General features: G+C 40.7%; 1 protein-coding gene across 1 annotated transcript; it reads right to left on the bottom strand.

Moving 5' to 3' along the window:
* Positions 1 to 19,049: 19,049 nt before the first annotated feature.
* Positions 19,050 to 24,798, bottom strand: htatsf1 (HIV-1 Tat specific factor 1). The gene is made up of 10 exons (XM_085798416.1): positions 24,597 to 24,798; positions 24,023 to 24,187; positions 22,158 to 22,392; positions 21,971 to 22,018; positions 21,731 to 21,885; positions 21,439 to 21,602; positions 21,217 to 21,313; positions 21,042 to 21,131; positions 20,791 to 20,928; positions 19,050 to 20,018 (listed from the first exon to the last, which is right to left on the bottom strand). Exons 2-10 carry the CDS (start codon positions 24,185 to 24,187, stop codon positions 19,746 to 19,748), a joined length of 1,365 nt encoding a protein of 454 aa, XP_085654542.1. The 5' UTR covers positions 24,597 to 24,798; the 3' UTR covers positions 19,050 to 19,745.
* Positions 24,799 to 24,882: the final 84 nt, after the last annotated feature.

Below are 24,882 nucleotides of genomic sequence, written 5' to 3' on the forward strand. Positions count from 1 at the left end.
TGGTCTAATGGTTTCCATAATGTGCTCATCAGTCTGTGGCCTGGAGGGAACGAGCGGTAGGTCATACTGTTGAACATGTAGAGAGCAACTCTGGGCTAAGATCAGGTGCTGGGCAAAGCTCAGGGGCAGCTGTAGCCACTCATTTGCGGCCTCCCAGGATAAGCTCGTGCATGTGTGTGTGTGTTTTACTGAGTGAGAGGGCAGGACAGCTGCAGTCGTCTATTCATAGAGCACCAAGACTGATGTCTCTTTCGTGCTCTGAAAACCTGCCATCGCTCCGTCACTCTGACTTATTTCTGTCAGTTCTACCGTCATCGTTCTTTTTAGTTTTTACCACAATCCCATCATCCAATGGGAGGACAACACCTGAGGAAGAGGAGGAGAGGAGAGGAGACAATGAGATGAAGCAGTAGGAATTGATGTTTGGCCACTTGTGGGCAGCAGAACAAGCTGTAAATACAAAACTGACACTGCATCACCTCATAGACTTGTGATGTTAGCAAACACATGCCATATGGTGGACACCTGGTGATATGGAATAGTTCCATAGCACCTCTCTTTTTACTAATACGGTCTGTACCAGCTCGTATAGGAAATATCTTTATTTGCTTGGAGGATGATTATGTGCTTATTCAGATTGTCTGGCTGCAGGTGGTGAACCCGATTTTTAAGAGCTTGTGAGTTGAGCAAGGCCCCAAAAGCAAAAACAAAAGAGCTGACAGACACTTAAAAGGAATCCTTTCACATCCTCTCACATTATTCATATGAATTAAATGAATCGAACTTCATTAGTGCAATTATAAAGAACTTGAGCGGAAGTCTATGTATCTCAAATACAAAGACAATATGATAATAACATTATGATTCCACCAATAACGCTGAAAAACTGCTCAGCCGTCCCTACTTAACCTTCCATGGCAACCGCAAACTAAAGGAAGAGACATTATGGATGCCAAAAAAAAGAATCACACCACCACAGCCTCCTCTCCTGACCATCCCTCTTGTATTTTATGCCTAAACTAGGAAGGTTGACACTTCACCAAACTTGGGAAAGTACTACTCCCTCCATCTGTCGTCCCAGGCTGCATTTTGATGGCCCTCCAGGGAAATTTGCCCTTGAATACTGACAAGGGAGCAGCTTCTCTCTGCACCGTATCCCACCACCATTAACCATAGCTGGGATATTACAAAACTGGGCTTGTGTCCATTGTGCTGGTTACAGCTGGTTGCATCAGGAATCTGCTCTCTAAACACACAACAAGTAATTAAGTGACGGATGGTATTTATAGATGCACCCTCCTCCTGTCCTTCTGCTCCCATCTATCTATCTATCTATCTATCTATCTATCTATCTATCTATCTATCTATCTATCTATCTATCTATCTATCTATCTATCTATCTATCTATCTATCTATCTATCTATCTATCTATGTTTAAATGGGAGTTCACACATGCACCTGCCACTCTCACTCATCTTCCCACACCCTCTCTCTAACCTTTCCTCAGTCCACAACTGCTAACACACTCATTATCCCCAAGACACACTCACACACAAAAAACACACACACACATACACAAACAGGCCACAACTTGCCCAGCAGATAGACATTTAACCATGATGCCTTGGGGGACAGCCAGGAGGTAGCCGCAGGGTAGAAAACAGAGGGAGAAAGAGATTGAGGGAAGAAAGAATAGTGCAAACATCTAAGGTCACATTCCTCCTGGTGCAGCTGGCTTCCCTCTTTGATTGAAATTGATTTAAGTTCTGTGACTGCATTGATTAGTGTTAAAGATAAACCTCTTCACCCTGTGTGTGTGTTTGCATATTTGTCCATCAGCTCATGTATGCCAGCCTATCTTGGCTTCACAACTCTGACAGACATCCTCTTGTTAATATAAGCCACATTCTTCCATATTTGGGCATGGTTCCCATTTCCTGTCATGAATATGTATGTGAGTGGATGGAATCTACCACAGGCAGACCACAGTGAGCCCCTGACGCACACACACTTGAATACCAGAGAGTGTTAAGAGATGTATATCAACACTCTCCTGTAGCTGGACAAACAGAAAATATGAAGAGTTAACCACCGTTAAATGAACTCACCAAGGCTTTTGGAGAATAAGAGAGAAGCCAAAATTATTCATGTTTCTTTTGAAAATCATTCCCACTTGTGCTGCAATAGGTTTCCTATTAGTAACTGCTGCAGAAGTGATTCATGTTGGTTCCCAACGTTCAAGTTACTGTAACTTTGGTTTATCCCTAAATTGAACACAATCTTTTGTTATGTAAGTCAGTCACCACTTTGAATGGAAAAAAGCAAATAGTCATATTCTTTTCTTTCGTAAGCTCATTTTTGAGTTTGTTGAAATATTCCTACATGTTTTATGTAACTAACTGGTTAGTGTAACACCAGTCAGATGGTTTCCTACCTGGTAGATAATCTGGACAAAAGAAATTTCAATTGCTATTTGTAAGTTTTCTCTGACACCAGACATGGTTTCTTGTTGTTTGAGGAGTTCAGGCCATGTGTTTACAAGTCAAGAAGTTATGACGATTAAAACTGAAGCCTGCCACAGTTTGTTGCCATCTTAAAGTGACGGCATGGGCTATAAGCATAGCTAGATGGTTAACATGCTAATTTAACCTGTGACTCTGTCTGTGATAGAGACATTGTAACATTAACACTGGTGTTGCTTTCTGTCTTGGGTGTAGGAAGGAAGTTTGACGCTGAGCTCACAACATTATTTCTAGACTGTATGAATCCAATTTAATGATTTTCTAATAATGTAACACATATATATAAATAACAGAAGAGGGCAGAGATTTAGAAAGTTATGTCTTACCAGTAGTTTCCCCACTCGATCATTGTCCCCGGCTGAGGTGAGCAAATGAAGAGACAGAAGTAGAAAGTAAGTTGTTGGACTCTTTGCATTAGCACAGAACAAACATTTTCATGCAGAATGGGAGAAATGTGGTTGATGTGTAAGCATCAGAGTTACCCTGCGTTGGTATGATCGGAGCTCATAGATGTTGGGTCCTTGGTAATTTAACGCACAATTAAAATCTGTAGACAACTGATTTACAATGTTCTGTTGTGTTTTAAAATTTTAACTTGGCCTACACCCTGCCTACTTTATACTTCATACATAATTGCTAAATGAACAATTAGCTACTATGCTATTACTGTAACAGGCTGACTTTAATTAATACCAAATGGTGCCTATATATATATGTGTGAATACTGTGATAAATCTAACTCAATATTTTGTATTTCCATGTGTTTCACTGTTGCTGGACTCTCGTTAGTGTTCATTCTGCTCTTACTTGGAGACTGTGGAGTTGTCTGGCAGGTATACGCGCCTGTTGTGAAGCAGTCAAGTTCAGGAGACAAGCAGAGTGAGAAAAAGTTGGAAACACCTCTGACATGTGAACACACTCGGGGGCGAGGTGAGTAACCACAGTTTTCTCTATCCACAGTGATTAGTGCCACAGCAACTTCCTCACCTCTCTTACACACACACACACACACACATGCACAGAAAACCACTGTTTAAATAACATGCATGTTCTACACACACACACACACGTTGACTGGGTTGTGCTGTTAATGCGCGACAGTGATGTGGAGCATCATTACAGAGAGACAAAGCAAACTATTTCTGTTCTGCAAAAACAAAACAGGATTCAACGCTTTGTAGCATTCTGTTCGGAGACAAAGTATAAACAAGCTGTATAATTATGGGCTCATTTTGAGACAAACAACCAATATCTGTATGTTTGTGTGTCTGTATGCAAGAGAGTGTGTGCGTGTGTGTTTGCAAACACAATTACATTCTCCATCAGGAATGAGATGAGAGAAATAGGATGAAAGATACTATGTCTTACTTGGCAGATGACAAATAAATGACAGCACACACACACATTGATACACACACCTATACATATGTGTGGTTGTGTTTGTGTGCGTGTGTGTGTACGTGTATGTGTAAAAGAAAAAAAATTCAGACACAAAGACACACACTCCAAGCAAATTTGTTTGAAAAGTGACAGAAGTCTCACACTGTCATTACACAGCTCTCGGCTGTCATTTTAGTCTTTCTCATCAGTACATCACACAGACAAAAAATGTGTTCACACATACACACACGAAGACTTCTACCACACCAAGCTAACAAGTGCGTGAAATCACTGTAACACAAACAGCGAATGCACAGTGAGTTGCAAACCCTCTTGTGTTTCTACAAAACAAACTGCCTTTTTTAGTTCTGATGAAGCTGCAACAGTGAGTGCTAATGAATACAAACACAGATATGATGGATACAAGGATGTATGTTCATATGGGGTAATATTAGCATCAAAAACTGACAGTTCTGCTCTCTCAAGGGAGAAAAACACCACCAGCATAAATAAGATGTGGTTTCACTGTAAATACCATATAGCGTTCAACACTCTGATATGTCAGAAGTGTTTACCTCCACAAAGGAATATTGATGATCATTTTCTGGTGAAAGTCCATCAACATTTCAAAACTAATAAGTGATATCACTTTTTTTGTCAACAAATAGGCTATCTTAATTTGAATTTCAAGTTCAATTTACTGAGCTCACATTAAATAGACATGTGTTTATGGATTAATCAGAGCGTTTACTGTCGTCAGCCAGTGTCAACAGAGATGATTAAAACCATGGCAAGCTCAGCTCAAGTGTGCGTTCTCTAAAACTATGATTTTAAGATTTCTTTACCACATCTGCCCTCAGTGTTGCAACACACAAAATTAAATTTTCCCACTGAATCATAATAAAGATTGATCTTTTGTTGGCTCAAATGTTCCTTTTTTGTTATTCTGAAATAATTAGGCCCTCTTTCTGAATACAGAGTGGTGCTGAAAGAAAAGAGTCAGGAGATTGACTCATGTTTCTAATAAAAAAAGCTCACTGCTGCTCTTTTTCCCTGACATGACAAAGATGATGTAAAACAGAGACCACTGTTGTTCCTGAACCCTGCTCCAATGGGTTTCAAATGTGAAGTTTCCACATGTATATTTACAAATGTACCCCCCCACCCCCCTTTAAGTCTATGTCTTTTTATGAGGTTTTCAGCAACTGCAAAGATCATGTAGATTTGCCATAAACTACACACAAGTCATAGTGTTTAAATGCTGTCTTTACATCATTGGAGTATTTTTAGTTGTCTGAAGGAGGTGATGGACAGAGCCATACTGCCCCCTGTTGTGTCAGACAGATCATGGCATTGTGTATCTTTAATCACTGAGCAACGCTCAAGCGGCAAGATATTTGATCAGATCTTGTCTCAGATAAAGATGAAGTAAAACATACCTTTGATGTCCCGGCCAGGTGAGATCAGCTCAGTATGTGAAGAAGACACACGACTTTGACTTCTGGGAGACCTGCTGAGATGCAGCAAGTATTCAGATCCTAAGAGCTGAAACATAAATAATATGAATATTACAAATAAATAAAAAATGATATATGAGTAAAAGTTCAGGAATGTGCAGCAACATGTCCTTAAAGAACAAAAAGAAAAAACATTAATTCTGTAGTAAAGGTGGCTCCTGATGTGACCGATGCATTAGTATTTATTCTGTAGTTAGACAGGAAGGAGCATTATGTAAACAGTATTGCTACGGTGGTTGGTTAGGGTGGAGCTATTTTCTTTTTAACTATTTCATAAACAACCGGCTTAGCTCCTGAGAGAACAAACAAATAAGGAAAAACGACTTTTCATAATTCTTTGAAATCAAATTTGGATAAAACTTCACTTTTAGGGCCTAAAACGGTGACTTCACTGAATTGATCGGAGAGGTTAAGATGAGATTTACCAACAACTTTTATACTGCTCATCTGAGCTGTGTTAAAAATGTTCATGAGCCACATTTAGGAAGAGCATATATACACACACACATAGCTGCAGTTGTGTGTGCTTTCACTGGCCAGAGGTATTTTCCTTTAAGAGGTTAAGAAGTGAGTCTCCCACTTTTAAAAGCAGGGTTGGACTGTGTGACCCCACATTTCTCAAGTTTTTCCTCCTCTCTCCCTCAGTCTGTTTCTGTTTCATGTATCCAAACTTGGCTGGCTGCAGTCACTTCCTTCTGTAGTGGTGGAGAGAGCTTCACGGACATGGATAGAGTGAGAGGGAGGGAGAGATGGATGAACACATAGAGAAGAAGAAGACAAAGTAGAGATGAAAAATAGTAACATGTGACGGATGACCGACAAAAACATGGATTCAGACAAAGACATTGATGGCTTGTGGAGAGAAAAATAGAGGGCAGAAGGAGAGAGATGGGTGAGAAGAGATGAAGCTGGCAGTGAAACTGAGTGAGAGGTTGAAAGAGGATATGAAAAAGTAGAGGAAAGGTTCATCTCTCTCTCTCTCTCTCCCTCTTCCTCTCAATCCCTTTTTCTCCGTCTTTCTCTCGTTGGCCAGTTGACAACTCAGTAGGAGTCAGACTACCATCTGTCTGACTGAGAGGAGTGAACGGCCCTCCACCTACTTCTCTTCGTCTTCTTCGCTCTCCTCCTTATCGCCCTCCATTTCTTCTCCTCTCCTCTCCCTGCCTCCTCCTCCTCCTCCTCCTCCTCCTCATGAAACTCTCCCTCTCCTCTCTGACAGCATGAGAGAGAAAGAAAACCAGACAGAACCAATTGACAGACAGGATGCTAATACGCTAATATGCTAATCCTGCTTTACACTCGTATGTTGTTTGAAAGTGTATGTGTGCGTGCATGCATATGTGCGTGCATGTGTGTGTGTGTGTGTGTGTGTGTGTGTGTGTGTGGCAAGGCCTAGCCCCTGGGTAATAAAACAATACAAAGAGAGCTTTAGGCCTGCTGGGCCCGCAACAGCACTTGAATACCAAATCAGCCAGAAGAGATCACTGGGGGAAAGGTGTAGTGTGTGTGCGCACTAGTGCATGTGTGTGCATGTGCGTGCGTGCATGTGTGTGTCTGTGTGTGTGTGTAGCCTTGTTTTTCCAGTGGTGACCGTTGTTCAGTAACTCCTGCTTCTAAAAGTAGGAGAGCAACTTCGCAACAGCTCTGGGCACAGATGGATGAACTTCTGAAAAAGAGAGGAAGAGTGATGATGGGGGTGCATGAAAAGCAAACAAGAACAGGAATTTATAAAAAGATACAGAGTATAGAGGGCAATAGAGAGGATTGTACAGTTAAAATGCTATTTCTACTGGTTTCACTTCTCTGTTTGCACACACACACACACGGATGCACATTCACATAAACACACCCATTGCCGCCCATTCTCTCTCTCTCCCTCTCTCTTTCTCTCTCTCTCTCTCTCTCCCTCTCTCTTTCTCTCTCTCTCTCTCTCTCTCTCTCTCTCTATCTCACCCTTGTCTGTCAGCCAGCCCTTGCCTTAATGGACCATACACACAATTACTACTGATTAATCTACCACTTAACACTGTGACCCCACTCAGGCAACACACTCACACACCCATGCACACACACATAGCACGAACGCACACCACTTAACATTCTGGCCCTGCCCTGGTATCACTGGCTTCTCAGGTACCCAGCATGCTCCAGGGCAGCCCCGCTGAGACCACTGCTGCCTGAAGAGGAGAGTAAATGTGTGTGTGTGTGTGTGTGTGTGTGTGTGTGTGTATGTGTGAAAGAAAGAAAGAGATGAGAGGACATGCCAGTGCCAGCCCCCCGCCCCACCCCCCCCTCAGGGACTGCCACCCAGTCCACATCCTCAGGGAGCCTCAACACTTTAGGAGTGGCACTAGAGTGGGGCAGCACCGCAGCTGAGGGGCCCAGAGGGATGGGGGGATGAGGGGGGAGGGGGTATGGGTGGAGCGGGGGGTTGATTGGGGAGCAATGGGGCCAGATCATCATCAGAGGCTAAATGGGAGGATGGAAAGGTGGATAAAAGATTGAACGAATGGGTGGTTGGTAAAAGCTGTCAATCAAACTGAGCCTGCATAAAACTCAACACATCACTTCTTATGACACTTGTTTGTCGGTTGTTTCCTTTAAAGGGATAGTTCAACATTTTGGCAAATAGGTTAATTACCTTTAATTGTCGGTGTAAATTAATTTTAGAATGGCGGAGCAGAGGCATGAGCTGCTCAGAGCTACGCTACGGAGGCTAATGGAATTTCTTGGTTTCTCTCATCAAACTCATCAAATACACAATCCAACAACTCCAAAACGCTGTCATGGACCAGTTGTGACCTGCACATTCACCACGCTATCAGATAACAACAGAACGTTATGAGACAGAGTTGTTGTACAGGCAAATACAGAGACTGCTTGCCAAAAAACTTCTCCCAACTTTCACGTGCAATCAGCGGTTTTGCATGAATTTACCTCGAAAAGTTTGTCTCGTAACGTTCCTTTATTATCTCATGAATGGTGAATGTGCAGGTCACAACTTGTCCATGAGAGCATTTTGTAGTTTGACACTCAAAAAACTTTAAAATGTCATCATAATTCTTCCTCTACAGAAACGTATTGCTGCAAATCCACAATAAAGAAGGATCCATTTTGGCCTTAAACATCAATAATTCTCAACCAAACTGAACAGAACAACTCCTCCAGTAAACTCATGTTATACGTTTTATAACATTGATGTGAAGGAGCACTAAACTGTTTTGGACACTGGTGGCTCAACACCTAAACATGCTGTCTGTTGGTTTTTCTAATTTACCAAACAAATCAGACATGCTATTATTTTTGAATTCCATTTTTTTGGGCAGCTCATGCTTGAAAAAAACTCATTCAGACACTTTGCTGAGCTTTTATTATAGAGATCGCTCATTTTTGTAGAGAGACGTGAGAGCAGTCAGTGTGTTAAGAATGAACTCAGAGCTGTGGGATGTGGGAGCAACTGAGGGAGATAAATGATCTAAAGGGAGAGAGGGATTTTTAGACATTTTATAGATAAAAGATTTGAATGTGGCACAAAGGTATTAGTGAGGGAATAAGAGAACAAGATCTGTAAGGACCACGAGGGAGAGCGAGGGATGGTGTGACAGCAAAAGATTGAGGGAGAGTTAGAAACAAAGAGACAAATGAGAGGGGAAACTTACTGCAAAGCTTACTAATTATTTCCAGGGCATTGATGTGAAAACACCACGGGCCTGATGTTCTCATGATGCAGACATGAACATGCATATCAAGCACCTTAATAGTGTGACAGTTCAAAAGAACGCACAAGGTTCATAGTGAACGCTTCAAAGTTCACAGAAACTGAGGAAATTGGGAGTTGATTCATCTTTATAGAAACAATGTACGAGCAGAGAATACACACTGCGTTTCCAGGCACTGACTAAAGAAAGAAATCAAGGTCTTAGTCCATGATGACAGAAGGATCAACACCTGAAAGGACACTGGTGAAAAGACAGATTTTACACTAGTTTATACTTTTGTGTCAAACTCCATTTTAATCAATTTCAAATCCACTGAATGCCATTTGTATAGTTCTTTTATACACATCTCACGGCACTTGCTGTATAGGGTAAGGTCAAAACATTTATCACTGAGAGAAATCTAACAGTTCCTATAAACTTGGTGACACTGGTAGGTTTTCTTACTCCAGGCAGATAATTACAAGATGCTAATACTAAACATATTTTACAAAATGTTGACTGACAGCATATTTCATTTGTTTTCTTACAATATTATGCATTTTCATATATGGGCAGCACCAGTGCTAATTTAAGCTTGGAGACAGAGTTTAGGCCTAGAAATATAAAAGTGACTTAAAGAAGTGATTTGTTTACTTTACTAAGATTTAACTTAAAGCACCAATGTGACCCATCTTATACAAGTGCAGTGTTTTACATCACTAAATGAAGTTCCTGCTCCCAACAAGTATCGCAATAATCCATTGAGCAATTACATTAACATAACTGTGAGATGTAACTTAAAGATAAACATGTAAACATAAGACACGTGCAGTTTAATAAGGGCCTCATTAAAATCTTAGCTTCTTACTTACACCATGGTACGTAGATAAAATATGAAGGCTGAGTAAAACTCATGAGGAGTTACAACATTTTACATTAAATTATGTGTGCATTTGCCTGCCTGTGTGCAGTCCACTAATGAGATATTGACTCCATGGTGACTGACTGTGGTACATTGTTTATCCCGCTTATTTATTTATGAACATTTGATGTGCGCGTTCAGCTGAGTTTCCTACAAACACACACACACGGTGAATGAGCGCGGAGAGACAGAGAGATCAATATGCAACATTAACACAGGACTGTCTTTAATGTTATTTTCATTTGGAAAATACAGATCCACTGTTTATTTCCATTTCCACAACCCCTCATTCTCTTATGATTGATGCCAGCAGTGCTCCTTACCTCTATAGCTGCCCCCCTCCTTCCCCATCCACACACACACACACACATATACACACACATCACACCCCACCCGGCCCTCTCTTTTCTCTGTCTCTCTCTCTCTCTCTGGCTGTGTCAGCAGCAGCACCAGCAGTACTTGGGTCTTTGTGTCTCCTTCATATCATCTTGTTAAAAATTAAAGTGATTCTACTTCCCTCCATCGTTCTCTCTCCCTCTCTCTCTCTAATGCTAATCTGTTCCCTGTTGGACCAGTATGCAGATGAGACGCAAATACAGCGGAGCCTGATGAATAGTGATGAGGCTACAACGCATACATACTCATGTACACACACACACACACACACACCTGAGCAGCCTTGGTATGCCCTGTGGTTTACCTGCCTGTCTGTCAATCAAACCAGTGACCGAGTGAAGGAAGGTTTGAGTGTACCTTTAGTATCATTCCTAAAACTGTGAAATTAATGTAAAATTATGAGACAAAAAAGTTAAATGTTTAATCTTATTTTAAAAAACTGTTATTTGGTTTAATAGTGTGTATAATATTATCCAAAAAAAGGTGTTGCTAGTGTTTTTTAACTCTTAAATTTGGTCTGAATGTCTTTATTTGTCTTTAAAAGGTGTTGTTGTTGCAGATAAATGGTTACAATGTGCCTAATAGTCAGTTTTTAATAAAATCTGTGGAACCTCATTATTGTGTTTTCCCTCTAAACATGTCCTCTCTCTCTCAATATCTTCAACAGAGGAGGAGGGAATTCCCCTTTGCCACTGTTAGATGTATGGTTTCCTGGTGACTGACCCGGTTCGGCATCTATTACACAGAAAGACTGAGAAATGCATACAGGAGCCAACATGTGACGGGATCTGGACCAATGGCAGTAGGAATATAATGTTTATTCAAAACCAGCATTATCTGCTGAAGTGGGGCTCCCACAGTACAGTGAGGCAGAATATACACTGTGACAGTCAGCCAAACATAAACATATTAGATGTATACATGTGCAGGCCAGAGAGTTGATGAAGTGAAGCAGCAGCAAGTTGGTGGTAACAGTCACGACTTCCTTTTGAGTGAATTATTGAGTGTCCGCCAGTGACCTAATGTGCTACAGCATGTCAGCTATGTGCTGTTGAACAAATGAACATACTTGAAACACATGGATCATGTTGGTGCACACAAAGTTACAGCCAATATTTTTAACTATTTATAACTTAATAACAAATATGATCTACGGAAGCTCAGAAAGGTCACACTCATTTTTTATTCTGTTCACCCCTGGGAAAATCGTCTTCTTATCTCTTATTATACTTGTGTGAAGTTAGAATGATATTCACAGATGTGACCTTCCTGGTTCAATACCCCATAACCAAAGCGTATTAACATAAATGACACCTCTCTCAGCTAAACGAGCCGTGCTCCGAGTTGAAGGAATAACACTGATCTTTATGTGCTGGAGTCCAGTGCTCAGGGACCGTCTACAAAGTGCAATACCAAAAACAGTAGTTAATATCCATCACTTTACCCTCATGCACTGCAGTGTCACAAATATCATGTTACATATTAATTGTCTGGTGCTACATGTCTTGATTTGGAGAAATTTACTTATACATAATTTTGGAAAATTCTTATTAGGAATATTATTCGAAAACTTCACTTTAATTCACTGGAGATTAACCGTATCTCACACATCAATGAGTTCCTGCTCTGTATACTACAAGACTTCATTTGGAGAGATGTACATTTTTGTATTTTATGGATTTTTTTTTTTTTTAATTGGGAATGATTGTCAGTATCTTTACTTTTATACTGTATGTTCCACTATGGTTCCCCTTGGTAGAAGTTTTCTATCACTGCTAAATGTACCAAAATCCATTCAATCTAATTTGTGTTGTTTATATTTTATTGATATAACGTAGTGGCTTTCATATTTTCAAATGGTGGAAAACAAGATGAATGTGGCAAGAGCTGCAGCCTCTTCTCCTCCAGCTGTACATACATTAAAAAAAGGTGAAACAGTGAGACAATGAGGATGAGAGTTAACTAACAGCGGTGTGTAATGCCACCTAGTTCTCTTGACTGTTACTGCATTCCTCTAATTCTTCTCGTATATAAGCGCAAACTGAGCGCATATATAAATACACACACACACACGCACACACAGCTGCAGAGTGGGCTGTTTCCTGTATACCGTTCTCAGTGTGTCCACATTACTGTTCCATCTGCACAGGCATTTCCTGTCCGACCTTGAAATCAGGCCTTCTCCCACCAGCAGCTTCACACACATGTACACTTTTCTCTATTTCCCCATATGCTCTGTGCATTTTTAAAGAAAATATGTCCTTTCTACATAACATGCACACATGTAATCACCGACTCACCCGCAGTCCAAACACACAACGCCCCCATAGTTCACTTTAACACTGACAAATGTCCAAATTAAAAAACGGACTTGGCAAAAACAATCACCAGTGAAAGATAAACACGTAAATGCCTCAAACCTTTAATTACAGTTATGAAAAATTAACTCCTATGGGAGAAAAGCATGGCATTGTTTTCATGACCAGAAGCTAAAATACAGCACAACACAAACTTTACAAGCACCTCGAGTTACTTTAATCTGCCACTTTCACACTGGGGAGCCGTGATGTCATCAATCAGTAACCCAGCGTTCGAGCGGCGTCCAGCCCTCCCCAAAACCCACCACATGTGTTTCTATTCAGGAGGAAAGTTATGGCAGAAAAGGTTAGGTCACAGATAGTTTACAATAATATTATTCATGTAAAGGAAAGTGGAAACGATCCCTGCATGTGACTTCACTCTATTTACACAAGCATGCCCTCAATACATTGATATCGCCAGCCAGTAAAACTCACCATGAACTGGATTTCATGAGCTGATGGAGAGGAACCAAGCCAAAGTCTGACAATTAGCAAAGATTTAAAATAACAACCGAGGGCCCGAGGCGTAGTGTTAAAGCAGAGGAGACATAATGAGAGTCAGAGTTATGATTCCAACTCACAGGAGAAACAGAGACACTGTTGTAGTGCTCAGATATCCAGCGCCAAGTGGTTACAGCTCTTGGATTAGCTCTCTGCTTGTATTTAATACTGACTTGATGAGGAAAATATTAATTAAAATATGGCCCATTAAATCTGTGGACTCGGCATTTTGTAAATTAATGCTGTTGGCCACATTTTAAGACTAGGGGCAAGAAAAACTAATGAACTGGCCCAAAGGTGAACTAGAAAGACCATTTTCACATTACTAAAACTTGTTGTGTCCAAGTGACTGTGGATTTATTGTACATGTGCAGATTACAGTATGTGACTTGTATTAATCACATTATAGGGACAAATCCGTATAATATAGAGTTAAAATTTGTTTTTTGTTTTTCTGGGTTCAGGTTAAGTTCTCCAAGGGATTCGTGCAACGCTACGTCCTCCGGAGTGACAACAGACAGTTTTGTGTTGTGCTGGTTCTGTGTAAAAAGCATACAAAGGCATACATCCGACAAACAGGATACAGCAGCAGTCTTCCCATGGGAGACTGCAGCACACAGCAAGAGAGAAAGAAAGAAGCGGTCATGACTCTAAACAACATTCACATGGCTGAAATAAACGGTCGACACCATGCGCACATCCAAAAAGAGTTGACATTTCCTCACTTCTTAATTGTGCCGACATAGTTCATCCCCATGTAGAGATACTTTCATAAGGTTTGCATACATCTGGTCCTATAATGAGAAGAACTTTATGTCTGTCCTTAGACCTCATAATCAATATTAAATGTATAAGACTGAATCACATGACTACTTATATGTGAAAAGCTAAGAGTAATCACCCAATGCTGCACAGCTAATTTGCAAAAGCTGGATACAAACTCTGGACGATATGTCAGTGTTTTGTTTAATGAGGTTCTACTTAAATGTGTATGTTTGCATTGGAAACGAAGCGTTCAATCAATATCACGCTCTGCAGTGATGTTGGAATAAGTTATAGCTTTGAAAACCAAGTAGAGAATGAGAGCACGCTCCCCTCCAGGAGAGCACCCCAAGAGACCAAAGGCAACAATGAGGATGACGAAACTAAAGCTGCCTAGCTGAGGAGGGCACCAGGAGCATTAGGCCTCATCGCTCATCCCATCTTTGTGCAACTCCCAAAGACTCAGCTCTGTCACTGTGAAGCTACCGTTGGCCTCTCCAGCTGGCCGCAGTTCGGTTTAAACATGGAAGACACCAGTAAACCCATAAACACACTCCTGTTTCCATAAAGGATCAATCTTATGTCATTTTCCCAGGAGACTGCAGCATCTGCAGCAAATCAGCCTGGCTTCGCCCTCACCTCTCCCACTCACTTCCCCTGCTCTTCCTCCAATTTTCCCTCTATGCATTTTTCTGTTATTAGGGAGACAGAGTGAAAGTGGCCAAAACTTCCTTTCTGTGTATCCCTGGAACGCACACACACACACATACACACACACCCTGGCTTCTAGTGCATATCTGCTGTCATGTGCAGGTGCTGTTCTTCAGCCTGTCCTGCCTCATCAGTCACGGCTGCAACAAGGATCCAAAGGGAAAGGAAAATGAATCGCTACGTAGATTTCCCATGCTCCTTTCTCATTCAGTTGCATCACAAGGTGGTCTTACCGTAGTCTATATGGGACCTGCTGTTTACAGATGTGTGTCCTTGAGATGTCTTTGTCCGCACTGATGCCAAATACACAGGTGTTGCGTTGCCTGCTCATAAACGGTTAATTGAATCTGCCTATTAAAAAAACAGATGCTTTTGTGTTTGTTGCAGAGAAACAGTAAAAGTGTGTTATTTATGTGTGCGTGGGAAAGACAGAGCTGCAGATGAGTAACTTGACTGGTCAGCAGTCGTAGGCTACTGGCAGAACCAGCATTTACATTATATGTGCTGACTTTTGGGTCACCCCCACTGTTCAAGTTCCTAGTTCACACACAGTGGAAGTCCCCCCCGCCTCCCTTCATCCCACTCCCACAGCCTCACCCCTTGCTTTGTGCATGCTGTTAATGGACCGGACCTGTCTATGCAGGGACACGTCTACTCGCTGGAATTTCCCATGGCTGATCATCATCTATCGTCACGGACACCTTCCACCCCCGACATCTCGCCCACTCTCCATCCCAGCGCAACAAAGAGGGAAAACAAATCAAACATTTCACAGTTTCCCATTATTCTCTCCGTTTGTCAACATGTGGTTCCAATCAGCAGAGTGTGTGTGTGTGTGTGTGTGAGGGAGAAAGGGAGAGAAGGAGAAAGAGAGAGAGAGACACCATGTGAATGTCTTTATTTTCCATACATTTTCTACTTGGATACAAAGCTCTTTGTCCACACTCTTTCTCCATCTCTTTGGCTCCTCCTTCCTCTCACGCCCTCTCCATCTTCCATCTCTCTCTTTCTTTCTCCCTCTCTCTTTCTCTCTCCTTCCCCCTCTATTTTAGTCTTGCTTTTCTTGGCTGCTAGTCAGACCTCAGACAGACCTAGAGGTCTTTTTCCCAAGCGATCTCCAGGGTGGACTCCAGGGAACAGAGAGTGCATACACACACACACACACACACACACACACACACACACACACACACACACACACACACACACACACACACACACACACACACACACACACAGACCCTCCCCTCACATGCTCTGTCCATTTCCTTCTCTGTTTCTGCTCTTATCCCATATCTTTCTCTGTCTGCACCTCCTTGTTGACTCATACAATATTGCTGCATTACTTCTAAACTATGTTGCAGTCACAGTTTATTGGAAAACTGAGAACACAGTGTTCAAAATCACGTATTGTGTTCTTGGCTCAGCTGAACTGCCTGTACCACATACACCCATTTACACATTGCATGCTTTGTGGGTGTTTTAAGACTTTATTTATCCAGGTTAGTACCACTGGGATTAGGGATCTCATTTACAAGGAAGAGCTGGTCAAGACTGCAGCACATTCAGCTACAGCCAGAGCCACTGCAAATATAAATGCACCCAGGAGGTTGATTGCGCACTACATCTTCTGATTGAGTGAAATACTGAATATTGATTAACACAATCTGCAAGGCCTGTAGAAAGGGTTGTTTCTAATCTGTGTTTTTAAATTTGCTTTGCATCAAAATTGTCTTCAATTGATTTGAAAAGGCAGTAATCTGGGAGAAGCTCTCTAGGCTGTTCATTACATTTAAGCAGCAACACCTCAACAGATGAGAGAAATCCCTGCATTCCCATTTTACTGAAACACATACATACATATAATTAATAATAAATATAATAAATTTACCAAAATCACATTCAAATTTGGAGCATCATTTTCATAAACTACACATTTATGTGTAGGTTAATAGACAGGGCTGATTTCAACTACTTAATAGTATACAAGCTAGTTTGATGTAGGATTATTCTCATCTTTTAATTATACTTTAAATAATAATTCAATATTGTGAAGAAGAAGAATAAAATAAAATAAAATATCAATATTTAAACAGGGTGCAGGTACCTCAAGATTGTACTTAAGAGTGTAGTTCTTTAGTAAATGTACAGTTACTTTGTAAGTAATACTCAGGAAGTGTATTTCTACCAGGTAAAACAAGTAATGGTGAATTTACTGTTCAAACGACCAAAACAGCAGGAAAGTGCAACATGTTTATAATGAATATATTGTTGGTTTCAAACAGGCTTCAGCCCTGCTCTGGTCCTAATGTGACATAACTATGAGATCTACTAGATGTGAGAGTTCGATTCACCAACCGCTAAGGGGAACAGCAGGATTACAGTGCTATCTAGTGGTGATAACACACTCTACAGGGGTTTTATGAGCAGGTCATTAGCTGGGAGTTGTTGGTGTGTGTGTAAAAGACAAACAGTGTGCGTGTTTGTATATATGATAAGAAAACTGCTGTCATTACAAAATGTTTGTATTGTCTGTTTTGACGTGATGTTTTGAAAATGACACAGTGGTGGAAGAAGCAGTGAACACCTTTCTGTAGATCAATGTGAAAAACCTCCACAATAATTCAATGTAAAATAAGGGAAACAACAAACAATCTAACTGGGATTAAAACGCACACAAATACAACTGAGGCTGGTATTTGAAATATTTGCATATGGATGTATTAGAGCTTTTTTCATATATTTTACTGTGCTTCATTGTTAAACTGTTGTATTTATATTAAAGCATTACCATACTTATTTGTTTTTATCTTTGATCTGTTTCCTTTCATGGTGTTATGGCGTGAGGGTTAGGGATAGGGTCTACTACTGTTTTTGCATAAAAGCGAACTTGTTGTATATTGAAAAACGTACTCAGTAATAGAACCAATTTCTGATTTTGATTCTGTTTCAACCACACAATAAGTGTGCACTAAAAAAAAAAAGCAGCAGGAGTCATGAAAATGGTAGAAATGAATCAAAATGACTGGATTTAGTACTTAACAACTTTGTATGTGGGCAACACAGCAACACTTCCTGCAGCAAAAAGGTTCTGGGTTCAGTTCTCAGACCTGGGACAAGTTCTCCAGCCTCCTTCTGACTCCCTCAGTGTGGTGGTTTTGTTCCTACTTCACGATTCAGGATCACATCTATCAACCATTTTTTGGGAGGAGCAGTTATAGATTGAATGAAATCTTCACTCGGGACCTCAGACCAATAGACACTCATTCAAACACTTGCAGTGCTGACGTATTACCACTGGAGGGAGGTAGATCTCAAATGTATGAGTGGTATCAGCTGCAGTGATATTTAAATATCAAATATTTAGTATAGCCTATTTTCAAGTTAGAGGTCGATATGAAATTATTATTTTATGGATTTACTTCTCATTATTGTCTTATTTTATTTTTCAATGTCAATGTGATTGTAAATCCAGCCCTAAATGTTTCTTTTCAATGTAAAGAATTTCTGTAATCTAAACACTTCATCAAAATCCCATGTGTGATTGCTGTGTGAAATGTTTCCTGAATTTTTTCTATTCAGCTGTTTTCATATTTTGGACAATCAACACCCACATTTTGAGATTTCTTCCTCCAGCTCATTATGTCTCTATGTCATATCCATCTGAATTAAACCATACATGTAACTACTGGAAATGAACATCACTGTGTGAACTGTAGTTTTATTCCTCTCAATACAGCTTTCATCATTCAGGTGCATGCTGTGACTTGTATGTATTTTTGCTATTTCAAAATAAGTGACAATTTTTTAAAAATATTTATTTATTTATATTTGTATTATTATATTGTAATATATCTATTGATATGTATAGTTGTATTCATATATCTTAATATTTTATTATATTATTTATATTAGAAAGTGGAAAGGGGGAGTTGGGGGGTTCTTATTCCTCTATTCTTCCATTATCCTTCTTTGTCTTCATCTTCTTCTCCCTTTCTTTTCTCTTATTCTTTTCTTTCAGCCCTCTCCCTCCTCCAAACATCAACATGTCAAAAATTCCTAACATGTGACACTGGTCAACCCTAAAGAAATCTGCATACTGGACACTTGGTGTTGAAGATTTCTTTTATAATCATGTGTAAAATGTATAAAATGTATAATAATTATGCATTTAACAATAGAAAGGGTATCTTTTGTCTCAATAATGGGATTATTTATTATTCTTTTAGATAGTTGATCTTCTGTTGATCAACAATCTGACCGAAATGAGCAATGAAATGGTGGTTGGCATGTTTTTAAAGTAGTTTTGGATTTTGATTACATGTATATTTTATATGGGTGTTCTCGAGGTGTTTGTACCAACACTTGGGGAAATTTTACCATTAGCAGTTCTGTTTTATCACAGTTCTCGATTTTCTTGTGAATTGATCACCTTCTGTGAACCTTTGTTTCAGGAGCTTCCTGTTATCTGTTCAGAAATATGAAAAGTGAAAAAACTTGAAAAGCCTGATTGCAAAAAAAAAAAAAAAAAGTTTAGACAATAACAATATGACTTCAACATTAGAGAGAAAGCACAAATCAGAGTGAATTATTGTTATTTAAAATAAATGTAATAAGAACAGACGCTGAAAATGTTCTACAATTCAATTCCAACACAGACTCTGTGTCAGTTATGTTTCTCAGTTCAATTATATTTTATACAATACAGAAATAAACTGATGCGCTGAAATAAAGGGAAACCTCTGTATTTAAGGAACAGCCATATTGTGAAGTGCAGGGCGTATCCTGATGTACACCAAAATGATGAAAATAGAACAGACAAAAATCTGATTTTCTTTTTTTTTTTCTATTTTTCTACAGTACAAAACAGCTCAAGTTCCTCCATCTCTCATCAACACAGACTTGCTGCAGTTCACCTTCAAGCACGATTGTCCTGATTGGTTGCCATGGAGACCAACAGACGTGCATGCCAGTGTCTACGCTGCCTCCTCCTCCTCCTCCTCCTCGTCACTTCCTGCCATGCTGCTGTCTGTAGAGTCCACTTCCTGCTCCTGTTGCTGTGAGGACTGCGGTTCTGTTTCCGGCTGCTGTTTGACCTCTGTGGCGTTGGAGGTCTCTGTGGGTTCTGCGGCGGCGCCCGTCTCTGCCGGTTTGGCCGCGCTGTCGTTCTGCTGAGTTTTTTCGCCTGTGTCCAGGAAAGTCGACCAACCCTTGAGTCGCTCCTCTCGCTCCCGCGCGGTCTCCTCCACCTGCGCAGAAAGAAATCACATGACTCCTGAAAAATCTAGCCGGTTAAATATCGTTGAATTTATTTTTTCTGACTTGTCTGAGCTGCTCCTGAGCCACAGAACAAATTATACCTATTATCCAGGACTTTTCTAGGACATTTTCACGGCTACAGTCTGACAGACATGTTATCACGCCACACACTAATACATCCCCTGTCCCATTCATTCTTTGGAGAAGCGTTCTTTTCGACAGTTGTACTCAATTTCGTACATTTAACCAGTTTGTCTCAATGTTTATTCCTTTCTCACCCCCATTATTTGATTTTAAGGTGTGCAGTCTACAGCTCTAATTTATGAAATAATCTCATAAATTGAAAAATGTAATCTCTTAGATCTTAATCTCTACATGCTTAGAAATTATGACAAATTTCTCATAGAACAACGCAAACATATGGTCCAATACTGGAAACACTCATCAACTCAAAGTCTTTGTTTTCTCACTAGACACTTTTTGGAAAATAAATCCTCGGTGGGGTCTGGAAAGGTTAAATCTAGCTCTGGTAGCTGATGTCACAGAGTGATAAATTATTTTCCAGGACATCTGACTTTTTTCCATGTGTTTTCCATGACTGGAAAATTCGTCAACCATATTCCAGGTTTTCTAGGTTTTCCAGGACAAGTGGGAACTCTGACTGAGGATTACTGCTAGAGATCAGTGCACAGACGTTCATTAGTAGAATCCACTGAGAGTTTTTAAATCTCCAAATATCTATGACACTTGCAGTTGGTTTACCTGGTAGTCTGTTGTTCCATCCCAGAGCTGAGCGGCGAGCTGCCTTCCTCCGAACCAGCGACCGTTAAATGACGAGATACATGCGTCGGCCTGCTCGGGCTCCTTGAATGCGATGGACGCCACACCGTCTGGATGTCTCTGCAGCACAAACATCAGCACATACCAACTCTTTAGAAATGTCACAGATGGATAGAAAAGTACAGATTGGTTCTATTTGGACTTTGAAACACAACCACTGACATTAAACTCACATCAAAGAGGATGACCTTCTTGACCTCTCCGAACTTCTCACACTCCGTCCGCAGATCTTCACGATACTCATTCAACACCAGTGGGTCCTCCTGGAAAAAGCAAAAGAGATCAATACTCACAATGGACAAATTTGTGTGTGTGTCCATGTATGTTGATGTTTGTTGCTCTCTGCACCTCAAAATCACTGGGATGGAACATGTTTCTAATGATGACAACTTTCTCATGCCTCTTCCTCACTTCTCCTTTCTTCTCCGGTCTCCAGTCCAACTGCCTACAGACACAAAGACACAGAGACAAGACAGAAATGATCCACCGTGTGTTTCTCTTAATCAAGTTCAGCATTGTTGGAAGTGGAAGGTTAAGTAAAAAATAACAAGTAAGAAGCAGAAGTTTTACTTCTGTTGCTGCTGCATCTTCTTCCTGTAGTCTTTGCTCTTCTTCTTTTTCTTACTGGCGTCGTACTGGCCCTTTAGTTCAAACCGCGCTGCTTCCACATGGAGTCTGTAACCTCTGACCTCTGACTCGTCAATCAGGCGCATAGCCAATGCCACCGACTCCTTCTGCAGAAAATAATATGATAAAGAAAGTAATGTTTTAGCTGTGTGTCTGTTCTTGACAATGTTTCCACAAATATTTTATATATTATATCGTTACATAAACTTCATATCAAACCAGAGGGTAAACTGACCTTGAGGTAGCAGCAGAGGCCATCCCCCTTCAGGTTCCCTTCTTTGTCCTTGTACAGTTTCACCTTGTACTCTTCTGTGATGGGGTCACGCATCACAATGCCACATTTGGACATCAGTTCGGCAAACTCTTCAGTACTGATGTCAGGGGGCAGACCTGGGGAGGGACCAGAAGAGAAAAAGTTAGCAACTCTTTGAACAGCTGTCTCAGTGACAATTAAAAGAATGTAAGCGATACCAACCTGACACATATACGTTTGTGTTTTTGGTGTCATCAATATCAAACCATCCTACGTGCACAGAAAAGAAGGAAAAGGCTTTTGTCAAAGGATGCATTTCACAATATGTTAAATATACACGTATACATCTGATGTGTAAACAGAAACAGACACTGTTTTTAGAGCTTTAGAGTTATGGATGTCATGCTACCTGGCTCTGCTTTCCTCTTCTCTCCTTTCTGCTTTGCGTCTTTAACCAGAGCCTCTTGGTGCTCTGGGTTCGGATTCTGGGAGGCATCTGCTGCTTTTTGACTTTCTGAAGGCTTGCTGTCTGGTTTGGGAGCTGCAGGGCTGGCGCTGCTCTCCGCTGCATTGTTTGCATCTGGTTTCCCTTCCTGAGTGAAACCATAGTTGGCCTGGTATGCTGCGATGAAGTCCTCTGTTATCTAAGAAAATAATACAAGTCAACTTAACAGTAAAGTAACTCTGACCAGTAAAATTAGATATACTGTAAGAGGGACCACTAGAAAATTCTATGTCATTTGGCAGCCATTTATCTCCTTTGTGGAAGGCACGGCAGCTATTAACATATCTATGTAACCCAAATGTATGTTTTTGTTTTTTTCTTCTTCATTTTCACTTCGTTATAGTCTTCTTTTTTATTCACCTAGTCTGTGTATGTGTCAATCTGGATGTATTGAAATTTTCTTGGGTTCCAGTACAAGTGGGTGGGGGGCACGGGAAGTTTGTTTGTTTGGACAGGAACTAATCTTGTTTGTTCCATGTGTGAATTGTATTTCTTGTGTTTGTTATATTTGAAAAATAAAAAAGACCTTGATCAAAAAAAAGAAAGTAACTCTGACCTGGTTTGGTTCATTTCATAGAAATTATAACTTCTTAGAATTAATGAATTACACAAAAACTTAACAAATTAGTATAAACATTGTCCATAAAATTAACAGAAATGACATTCTCTTTACATTGAATGTATTTGCATCACCCATGATGTGGCTGGTATAATGGAGACATCTTAAAGTCCCCCTCCCGCACGCGACCCTTTTTGGTCATTTTAAAACCAGCTCATTAGCAATGCACATTAGCAATGCGCCTCTGGAGGGTGGGCGCAGACTGCGCTGCTCTGCACCCGCCCAGCCACCTCCTCGCACCCCACCCCCCGCTCGCTGACAGCTGGACATTGTACAATTACAGATTCAGCACGTTTAGCGTAAAACTCCACACTGGGATTCCATCCCAGACTGGAACATAGTCCTTGCTCACGGTGCAAGCTGCTCTACCAGGTGAGCTATACCCGTTATACCTTGACAGCTAAACCGAGCTGTCAAGCCTTTCACCTCTGAGCCAGATGCAGAGCGGGGCGGGAGCTTGTAGCACTAGTGCCCTCCCCTGGAGCTGTGACACGTCAGCTCCAGTCTCCTTGAAACGGCCAGTTTGCGTCTGCCATTGGTTCACAGCAATTTGAAGGCAGAAAAACTCAGAAATGCAATTTTGCACTTCCTTTTCTGCTGATATGTGCTCTAACACAAGAAAAATGCCACAGGAACATGTGAAAAGCACGAAAAACATGATTCTCATGGGAGGGGGTCTTTAAACAATTTTGAATACACTATTGTTGCTTTGGTATAGTATATCCTCTGGTCATTACACAGTGAACCTCACTGTGTAAACTCAACATGAAAGAGAAGAGCTGTAGGACACCACCATTTCCTCTGGACAATAAGGACTTTGAGAAAATTATAACTGTCTAGTGTCTAATGATGTATTTAAGTTGCACTTTGACACTGTAAGTGTTCAAAGACGGCTTTATGAGAACAGACCACAACAGACATGACGACAGACTGCCTGTTTGCTGTAGTGACCTGCAGTGACAAGTCATACAATGGAAATATTCATGTCACTATGCTGAAAAGCAATCTCACTTTACTCTAAATCTCTTGCATGGTACTGTTGTACTAAAGACAGAATGACAAAAGAAGAAGGATCGAAATCCCAGCGCTTTAGGGATTCAATAAGATGTGATGTAATTAAAGAAATCAGAGTGGTAAAGAGAGGTCATACTTTAGGGAACCAGGCCTTCTTTTCAGGGTCCCAGTCATAAACAGTCCCGTCCTCTGGGTCAGTGTAGGTGAAGGGGTCGGAGCCATCCTCCTTTCTCTGGCCGTAGAGCTCCTGCATACGCAGCTGCTCCATGAACTCCCTGTTAGCTTTAGTGTCATCACTCATCTGCAACGAGAATGTGACATTATTATTTAATTACCCGGGTCAGCTAACCTCATGTTTCAGCACGCACAGAACAGTTAGGCTATACCTTGAACATATGTTGTGTATTTCTTTAGTGTTACACAAGAAGTGTTATATATATATATAACACTTCATAATTCAACTAACATTTCCTACCTAATATTTCAGAAATGGTTTGCAGTGTAAAGCTTTATAATGTATGTGCAATGACTTGTTTCCTATTATCATAAGTTAGAATAAAGAGCTCTGGTCTCTCTTTTCTCTGCATTTCTAGACAAGGTGAAACATCTCATGAACAAACTGAACTGTAAAACTGAGTGTGATTCAACAATGTGGCCTGTGGCCAAAGCAATATAGTAAACACACATGCTACATAGCTTGTTAGCATTACCTTGTAGAAGAATAGTGTTGGCAAACAGAGGTCAGCGAGGGCTAAAGAGACAGATTAGCTCCGTCTGAAGCGCTAAACACAGAACACAAAGCTCTGTTTTAGAGAGTGTGGTTTTAAAAACCTATGTACACTTCACAGTTAGCGTTATTTCACAGCCTGCCTCTGTTTCACCACCAGTCCGCTACGACACTTGAATGAAGTACTTCCGGTGACACATTCAGAGTGCGCATGCGTGATGAGAACATGTACATTCGATTTGTAGTACAGCTTCTACCGTTTCACCCCT

Source organism: Trachurus japonicus, chromosome 14 (genome assembly GCF_045865225.1).
Source record: "Trachurus japonicus isolate A0001 chromosome 14, Traja_1.0".
Classification (NCBI taxonomy): domain Eukaryota; kingdom Metazoa; phylum Chordata; class Actinopteri; order Carangiformes; family Carangidae; genus Trachurus; species Trachurus japonicus.

Coding starts and splice junctions, on each gene's coding strand:
- htatsf1 (XM_085798416.1), bottom strand. CDS start 24,187: ATGAGTGATGACACTAAAGCTAACAGGGAGTTCATGGAGCAGCTGCGT. Junction 21,314..21,438: donor AAGATGCAGCAGCAACAGAA/GTAAAACTTCTG, acceptor TTGTGTCTGTAG/GCAGTTGGACTGGAGACCGG. Junction 20,929..21,041: donor AGAAGGTCATCCTCTTTGAT/GTGAGTTTAATG, acceptor TTTGTGCTGCAG/AGACATCCAGACGGTGTGGC.